The sequence below is a fragment of the Oryza brachyantha genome, chromosome 3 (assembly GCF_000231095.2).
Source record: "Oryza brachyantha chromosome 3, ObraRS2, whole genome shotgun sequence".
Taxonomy (NCBI): domain Eukaryota; kingdom Viridiplantae; phylum Streptophyta; class Magnoliopsida; order Poales; family Poaceae; genus Oryza; species Oryza brachyantha.
This window is the reverse complement of record NC_023165.2, coordinates 27,676,021-27,685,114: the sequence shown is the minus strand read 5'-3', so window position 1 is coordinate 27,685,114 and position 9,094 is coordinate 27,676,021. Positions and strand designations below refer to the sequence as shown.

General features: G+C 43.5%; 1 protein-coding gene across 1 annotated transcript; it reads right to left on the bottom strand.

Annotated features, from left to right (window-relative positions):
• Window positions 1-898: 898 nt before the first annotated feature.
• On the bottom strand, window positions 899-7,527 carry LOC102704234 (protochlorophyllide-dependent translocon component 52, chloroplastic-like). The gene is made up of 9 exons (XM_040522882.1): window positions 6,821-7,527; window positions 6,558-6,745; window positions 6,360-6,458; window positions 5,757-5,913; window positions 5,343-5,534; window positions 5,095-5,205; window positions 4,554-4,556; window positions 1,293-1,366; window positions 899-1,157 (listed from the first exon to the last, which is right to left on the bottom strand). The coding sequence occupies exons 1-9, from the start codon at window positions 7,334-7,336 to the stop codon at window positions 899-901; spliced, it is 1,599 nt and encodes a 532-aa protein (XP_040378816.1). The 5' UTR covers window positions 7,337-7,527.
• Between the last annotated feature and the right edge of the window lie 1,567 nt (window positions 7,528-9,094).

The following is a 9,094-nucleotide window of genomic DNA, read 5'->3' as shown; positions in this document are numbered from 1 at the left end:
ACTCCTACTACCGAAAGCACAAAGTTATTATAATCCTGAAAAATTCGCTCCAACAAGAAGTCGAACCAGGTGTTACTAAGTTCTTTGTAAACACTAGGCTACAGATATTTTCGCTGCAATCTAAACATATTGGAACTCTGCAAATTGAGTTGATGGCAACTGAAATAATCAATTACCACTACCGCACCACAATGGGTTTTTTTGGATAATAGGCTCATAGCCCCGCTTTTACTAAAAGCCACAGGAGAAACAGAGTATTTTTTGTTGAGGTTGCCAGCTTACAAAACAGGAAAAAAACAGCAAACACTGATCACAACACCACAGTGGTTAGTGGTATGAGCTTGAGAGGTAAACTCTACCCGGCCCTATGAGCAACTCCTACTACCGAAAGCACAATGTTGTTAGAATCCTGAAAAATTCGCTCCTACAAAGAGTCTAATCAGGTGTTACTAAGTTCTTTATAACTATTAGGCTACAGATCTTTTCGCTGCAATCTAAATATATTGGAACTCTGGAAATTGAGTTGATGGCAGTATTAGAAGGGATCTGTCTCGCAATAGAATGGGCCATGGGTAGGATTACAATCGGATCAGATGCTCCTTGTCTTGACTTCTTGTACCGGCCATCAGTAATACGGTTACAGTTCTTTTTATCATCATTAAAATGATATCTATAGGGTATAGATACAATAACGTAAATTTTCATACCTCGAGGTGTTGTATACCTTGAGATTCTAAAATTTTACTCAGCTTTACATACTTAAGTACCGTAAAATTTCTCATCGTACTATTATTACATTTGAAAGCTCTCATATAACTTTTAAAAGCATTTTAGTTGATCTCTTTTATTTTTACTCCCTTTTGTTTATCTTTCCTTTTCCCCTCTTCTTTCTCGGTGATCACTTGTAAGCATGGACGTAGTCCTGGAAATAGAAGGTCTTCTCGATGAAGTCGGCGAGCCAGCGGGAGGCGGCGAAGCACATCACGGCCGCAGCCACGACGGCGGCTCTGTGGGCAACCGACGTGACAAGCGCCCCCTTGGCGACGGCGAGGAACCCGACGACGGCGACCGACGCCACCTGCAGGGCAACCTCCAGCGCCCTCATCCCCTTCAGTGCAGCGCTGCAGCTCGTGCACTGCATCACATGCGACCAGTACCTGTTGATGGCGTCGCAACAATAATTAATATATCCATTTTAGAACATCACTGAATTAATTCTCTCTTGCCGGCCTAATTGTGTGTTTCAGGTTAGTGCATTGTGAAGAACATCAGCGGTAGTACTGCTGCATTACCTCTCCATGAGCTGATCTTTGGCTGGAGTTGGTGGCAGCTGATCAACCATTGGGGTTGCGCAGCCAACCTGATGCTTGCAGTATGTTAAATATGTGATCCGAATTGTAACTGGAATTATATCCGGATTAGTTTCCTAGTAGGTTTCTCCCAGTTGTTTCCTACTAGGAGTCGGATTAGTTTCCTAATAGGATTCTTTCGCCTAATCCTACTAGGACTCTTAGATTTTCCCCTTATATATACTCTTGTAGTCTGCACGGGAAGAAAAAAAAGTTCTCATTGTTTCCCCTGCATTGTAATCATATCCTCATAGTGATTATTGCCGGTTGGCGCCCGTGGTTTTTCCCGCAAGGGTTTTCCACGTTAAATTCGTGTCTCGTTTGTGCCTTTGTTTCTAACAAGTGGTATCAGAGCAGCGAAGATTAATCTACGCTACGTTGCTACCGCTGACCGGGCTTTTTTTCGGTGATCTACAGAATCGCCGTTCCGTCGAGATCAGGTCGGAGTCGGCGGCGACTCCGACTCGACGTCGCGTCCGCACAGAAGAAAAAGAAAGGAGCAGACGCACGCACGCAGGAGAAAAATTGATCGTTCCAAGGACAAGCCATCAGATCGTGCCGTCCAATCCGCGCTACTGTAGCAGCTATAGTACAGCTACAGTAACAGTATCGTTTTTCTTTCCAGATTTAATTGCTACATTTACCCGATCTTGTGTACCCAAAAGTTGTCAGATCAACTATTGTGCATCGTTCCGAGCACTGGAGTTTCGCGTATCTGCTTGGGTTCAACATATTAATACCAACAGATTCAGGATTTATTCCCAATGGCGAGTTTAAAGTATGATCTACCTCTTTTGGACCGAGACACAAGATTCTCATTGTGGCAAGTGAAGATGCGTGCAATTCTTGCACAGCAAGATCTGGATGATGCGCTTGATGGATTCAACAACAAAAGGACAAATGATTGGTCCGACGATGAGAAGAAGAGAGACCGTAAGGCTATGGCATATATCCATCTTCATCTATCCAATAATATTTTGCAGGAAGTGCTTAAGGAGAAGACAGCTGCCGCGCTGTGGTTGAAGCTGGAACAGATATGCATGACAAAGGATCTAACCAGCAAGATGCACTTGAAGCAAAAGTTATTTCTGCACAAGTTGCAAGATGATGAGTCTGTGATGGATCATCTCTCCACTTTCAAGGAAATTGTTGCTGACCTTGAGTCCATGGAGATAAAGTATGATGAAGAGGATTTAGGCCTTATTCTGTTGTGCTCATTGCCTAGCTCATATGCAAATTTCAGAGATACTATCTTGTATAGTCGTGATACTCTAACTTTGCAAGAAGTTTATGATGCTTTGCATGCCAAAGAAAAGATGAAGAAGATGGTACCTTCTGAAGGATCTAACTCACAACCAGAAAGCTTGGTTGTTCGGGGCAGGCAACAAGGGAAGAACACAGACAACAAATCAAGAGACAAAAGTTCTAGTGGCTACCGCGGGAGATCAAAATCCAGAGGCAGGTATAAGTCATGCAAATACTGCAAGAGAGGTGGACATGATATTTCCGATTGTTGGAAGCTACAGAACAAAGAAAAGCACAAGGAAAATTATAAATCGAAAGGTAAGCAAGAAGAGCAAGGTAAAGCCGCAGTTGCTACTGATAATAAACCAGATGCAGAATTACTGGTTGCTTATGCTGGTTGTGTACAAACCAGTGACGAGTGGCTTCTTGATACTGGATGCACCTATCATATGTGCCCTAATAGGGATTGGTTTACCACCTATGAACCTGTACAAGGTGGTAATGTTTTGATGGGTGATAATACACCCTGCAAAGTTGCGGGCGTTGGTACTATACAGATCAAGATGTTTGATGGCTGCATTAGAACATTATCAGATGTGCGGCATATTCCCAGTTTAAAGAGAAATCTCATCTCTTTATCTACTCTTGATCGCAAAGGGTACAGATATTCCGGTGGAGACGGAATTTTGAAGGTAACAAAAGGCTCTCTTGTTGTGATGAAAGCTGACATTAAAACTGCCGATTTGTACCATCTACGAGGTACTACGATAGTAGGTAATGTTGCTGCAGTTACCGATTCATTATCAAATTCCGATCTTTGGCATATGCGTCTTGGGCATATGAGTGAAATTGGTTTGGCAGAATTGAGCAAGAGAGGATTACTAGACGGACAAAACATCGGAAAGTTGAAATTTTGTGAGCATTGTATCTTTGGCAAACACAAGAGGGTGAAGTTTACCACATCTACACATACTACTGAAGGTATTCTTGATTATGTGCATTCTGACTTATGGGGTCCTGCTCGTAAGAGGTCATTTGGAGGTGCTCGTTATATGATGACTATCGTTGATGATTATTCGAGAAAAGTTTGGCCCTATTTTCTAAAGCACAAATTTGAAGCTTTTTTGGTATTTAAGGAGTGGAAGACTATGGTGGAAAGACAGACTAAAAGGAAGGTGAAAGTCCTTCGTACTGATAATGGGATGGAGTTCTGTTCTAGGCAATTTAAATCATATTGTAGGTCAGAAGGCATTGTGCGCCACTACACCGTTTCTCATACACCTCAACAGAACGGCGTAGTTGAGCGTATGAACAGGACAATTATTTCAAAGGCCCGTTGTATGCTGTCAAATGCAGGTTTACCTAGACGTTTTTGGGCGGAAGCTGCTTCCACTGCTTGTTATCTTATTAATCGCTCACCCAGTTATGCCATCGATAAGAAGACTCCAATTGAGATGTGGTCTGGTTCCCCAGCTAATTATTCAGACCTGAAAGTATTTGGTTGTACTGCTTATGCTCACGTTGACAACGGTAAATTGGAGCCTAGAGCTATTAAGTGCATATTTCTTGGTTATCCTTCTGGTGTGAAAGCCTACAAGTTATGGTGTCCTGAAACCCAAAAGGTTGTGATTAGTAGAAATGTCATCTTCAATGAAACAGTTATGTTGAATGATAAATCTTCTACTAATGTTCCTGTTAAGAGTCAGCAAAAAGCAAGCGTGCAGGTGGAGCACTTGATCAGTTCAGTACATGTACCAGAAAAAGAGAATATTGCTAGTAACCAAGATGCACCGGTTATTGAAGAGTCAGACTCTTCTGTTGTTGAGCAGTCACCAAAATACTCTATTGCACAAGGCAGAGCTAGGCGAAATATTAAAGCCCCTCAAAGATTGATCGAAGAAGCGAACATAGTTGCTTATGCTATGAGTGTGGCGCAAGAAATCGAAGGTAATGCAGAACCTTCTTCATATTCTGAGGCTATTGTTTCTGCCGATAGCAATAGATGGATAGCTGACATGATGACAAAGTCAGTTCCTGCCACTAAGTTTGAGCTTTGCTCAAGCTTGGTTGGTGTTACGGTATAGTCCAAGAGACTATTTGGCGCGCAATCAATTTGACCTGTGAGGTGTATATTGGTGATTGATGTTTTTGATGCTACAAGAGGAAATTCGTCTCAAGGTGGAGATTGTTAAATATGTGATCCGAATTGTAACTGGAATTATATCCGGATTAGTTTCCTAGTAGGTTTCTCCCAGTTGTTTCCTACTAGGAGTCGGATTAGTTTCCTAATAGGATTCTTTCGCCTAATCCTACTAGGACTCTTAGATTTTTCCCTTATATATACTCTTGTAGTCTGCACGGGAAGAAAAAAAAGTTCTCATTGTTTCCCCTGCATTGTAATCATATCCTCATAGTGATTATTGCCGGTTGGCGCCCGTGGTTTTTCCCGCAAGGGTTTTCCACGTTAAATTCGTGTCTCGTTTGTGCCTTTGTTTCTAACACAGTACTTTCTGAACCAGTTTCTGAAGGTAAGGATCATGTTATCAGATGATGTGGGTACATAGCAAGCTTTGTGCCAGTTATCAAGGCCAGCCGCAGCGAAATTGCGCTCCTGGAGAAGAATTCTTCCGGTCAAGTTTGACATAATTAAGTACATACCCACTGAGTCACTGCATCAATGCAAATGCAACCATACATGGCCGGCTACTCATGGATTGATTATTCAGTTTGAGCAGAAGAACAGGCCACCTCGACATGGAGGAGGTACAAATCTGAATCCAACACGGTGTTCGACACCATGTGATACAACCACCGTGGAATCATCTTCTCCGGCCAGGCATCGACGCTCCGCGGGAACGCCCATATCAGCCTGCTCTTTCCCGGAGCCACAGGGACGCACAAGAACACCAGCATCCCCTGTGGCTGCTGCTGCTGCTTCTCCTGATGACCAAAAATCTCAACTGTGAGACGGTTCTTAGTTTGAGCTTGAAAAAAAATGGGATCAGGATGCCTGCAAGGGGGATTGAGATCCTCTTCTATTATATCACTGTCATTACACATGCGGATCTTATCATCCATAGGATCCATATATCAGTGATTATAATATCGCTACCATAATAGAAAAGGATTCAGATCCTTGTTAGGGCCAGATGTTATTTATACCAATGTCTCGATGGGCAACTCCGACCGGTTGAGCGTGCATGGCGCGATGAACCTAAACTGGCCCCAGTTGTCCTCCTGGATCGACAGGAACCCCTCCATGTTCGCCTCCTCTATCTTCATCTTGATCGGGCCACCGCGTTCGTTGTCAAACTCAACTGTGGAGAAGATGAATGTTCTGAATCGGTGATGATTCCCTCCGCTTTTTCTTTATTTGATATCGTTAACTTTTATACGTGCGTTTGATCATTCGTCTTATTTAAAAAGTTATATATTTATTAATTATTTTGTTAGAGCAATTTTACAGTCTAATAAAAAGTACCTTGAGATACCGGTACCTCGCGGTACCAAATCGTTTCTGATCGTTGGATCTACGGCGCACATCCTACTCAGCTAAATCCAATGGTGAGAAATGATTTGGTACCTTGATGTATTTTTTGTTGGACCGAAGCATTGTTCTGTTAACTTTAAACAAGACTTATAATTTTACATATTTAGATAAAAGTATTAAATAAGACTAACGGTTAAACATAGATTTAAAAGGCAACGCTGAACCGGAGGGAGTAGAAGTCTGATCGTGTTATGAGAGAGAGGGGGGGAACATATCTGCCGGGATCTTCCTTGTCTTGGAACTCAGGGAATAGCCCCTTGTGCGCGTAGGGGACGTGAGCAGGGTCCATGAGGTTCTCCACCAACACGTCGTACCTGCATTGCCATGGAGCCAGCCAGCCATGGTGTGTGTATATATCGGTCAAGCAGCCGAGCTATCACTTCGGAGAAGGAACGGCTCGAGGGTTCCTGTACCCGAGGAGGAAGTCCCTGACGCCGTAGACGGTGACGAAGGAGGGGTCGTCGAGGTCCGGGAAGTACGGCGGCCGCTTCCTCCGCAGCACGTCGCTGTGCTCCGGCTCCGTCCTCGGGTAGAACCACAGGATGCTGTTCTGCACCACGCTCGGGTACGAAGCCACGCACGCCTTGCTGTTCTTGTGCACCTGCCATTCATCCAAGAACTCCATTGATCGATCTTGACTAAGTTTTGATCTATGGAGGAGAGGAGAGGAGAATACGGATGGGCCGAGGGCGGGGGCCTGGGGGATGAACTGGCAGGCGCCGCGGCCGTCGAAGCACCAGCCATGGTAGACGCACTGGAGGCGGCCCTCGGCGTCGACGCGGCCCTCGGAGAGCGGCGCGAGGCGGTGCGGGCACATGTCGTCCATCACGCGCCACTCGCCGCCGTCGAACCAGGCGACGACGCGGAGCCCCAGCACCGTCCTCCCGTGCGGGGCGCGTGGGTCGAGGTCGCAGACCGGAGCTACGGGATACCACTGGTCCAGCCAGTCGAACCGCTCCTCATCCTCTGCCGCCGCCGGCGGTGCCTTCATCTCGTCGGCCGCCACGGGCGAGACTGCCGTCGGCGCCCGCCACGCCGCGCCAGCGCCACTGCCCCACCCCCGACGCCGCGGTGGCACCAGGCCGCCGCCGGCGGCGATGCTCGCCCTGGCAATGCCTTGGCGGAGGGGCGGCAGCGAAGCGGCGGCGGGACGCGCGCCGGGGAGCAGGAGGAGCTGGGAGGCGGGAGCCATGGCTGCCTCGCTATCACCTACGTGCAGTGCAGGTTAATTATGGCGCGCGAAGCTGAATATTTGAAGCTCGAGGTGCAGTGTGATTCTTGTAGGGTTGAGGCGGATCTCGCAACAAATCGGTTGGTGGTTCGTGTCATCTTTTCTTTTCTTTTTCTGTTCATGATTCCGCAATCATCTATTCATCCCATGCGTCGATGTCCCCTGCATGATCATTCCTTGTACAGTTGCAGACTATAAGTCGGTTATAAATATATTTTAAAGAGAAAAAAGAGAGAGCAGTGGACTACTCATAGCTAGCTACAGCACGAACTCTAAAACGCTTAGTGTGTATACATATGAGGCCCTGTATTAATATTTTGTAGTTAACTATTATATAAATTAGCTATTAGATTAGTTGATTATAGATAAATTGGAACGAGTAGTTGGATGTACTATTGATCTTTGCTTATCATGAGCGCCTGGAGACCTCTTTAGGTGCTTGGGGTACCTAACTCTATTCAATATTATCGATTCGCTGTTCACGAAATTAATTAATCTCTGATAGAGACCGACATGTTTCTCCTAGTCTAGGGTGATTGTTTGGGTTATTTCTGCTTGTTTTGCGGAAAAAAGTCGTAAACAAAAAATAATTTATAAATTAAAATTTTATATACGTATTCATATAGAACTAAAAGCCAGGGATCAAAAATAAATTTTGATGAAAAACCTAAAATCAACTCTAAATTTAAAGTTAAAAATTTAAATTTTAGTGTGTAAGTATAAACATAAGAAAAAAAATAGAGTGATAATGTTTTAGATGCATTCGATATCACCTTCGTTTTCATATTTACCATTTTCGAGGAAGAATTTTCACCACTACTAGCTCGTGAAGAATCAGTCTGCCTAGCACTTAACTACTTACCTTAGAGGTCTAACAATCAAGGAAGGTCCTTCTGCACGACTGTAGGCATCAGCCCCTATCATTTCGTTTTTAATATAAAAAATGAAATATCTTATTTGTAAATGAAAAATAGCCTATGAATAAAAATTTAATATGCATGTCATAACTATTCAAAAGCAAGTGCTCCAAAATAAACTACATAAAAAACTATAGAGTTAATTCCAAACCTATTTTTTAAATTCAAGTTTTATCTTACGAGCAATTGAACCAAATGTTTTTAGTTTAGATGGGACAATCAGCCTGCCTAGCACTTTACTTACCATAGAGGTATAACGAAGGTCGTTCTGCAGGACGGTGGGCATCGGCTCCTACCTTTTTTTTAAGAAAAATATAAAATAGTTTATTTGTAAATAAAAAATAGTTTATAACTAAAATTATCATATACACGTCCATAACGATTCAAAAACAAGTGTTGTAAAATAAATTATGATGAAGAACTATATAATTAACTCCAAACTCAAGCTTTAAAATTCGAGTTTAATTTATCTTACCAGCAGTTGCAGAAGCGAGACGATGGGAACCAAATGTTTTGAGTGTAGATGAAGTGCGCTGGAAGTTTGCAAATGGAGCATACTAGATTTAAGTTAAGTGACTAAACCTCTGCTAATAAATAAAATAATGGCGATTAAGTTGAGTGACTAAACCTCTGCTAATAAATAAAATAATGGCGGGACTCTGGAAGCTATCAGACAAGAAATAGTTAGATTTGGAACATTTGGTGGTTTTGGTGGGATATTGGTAACAGTACATGTGAGGGAGATATGTGAGCGATCAAGGACAACATAAAAGCTTATGATAGTGTCCACTGCTGTGTCAAC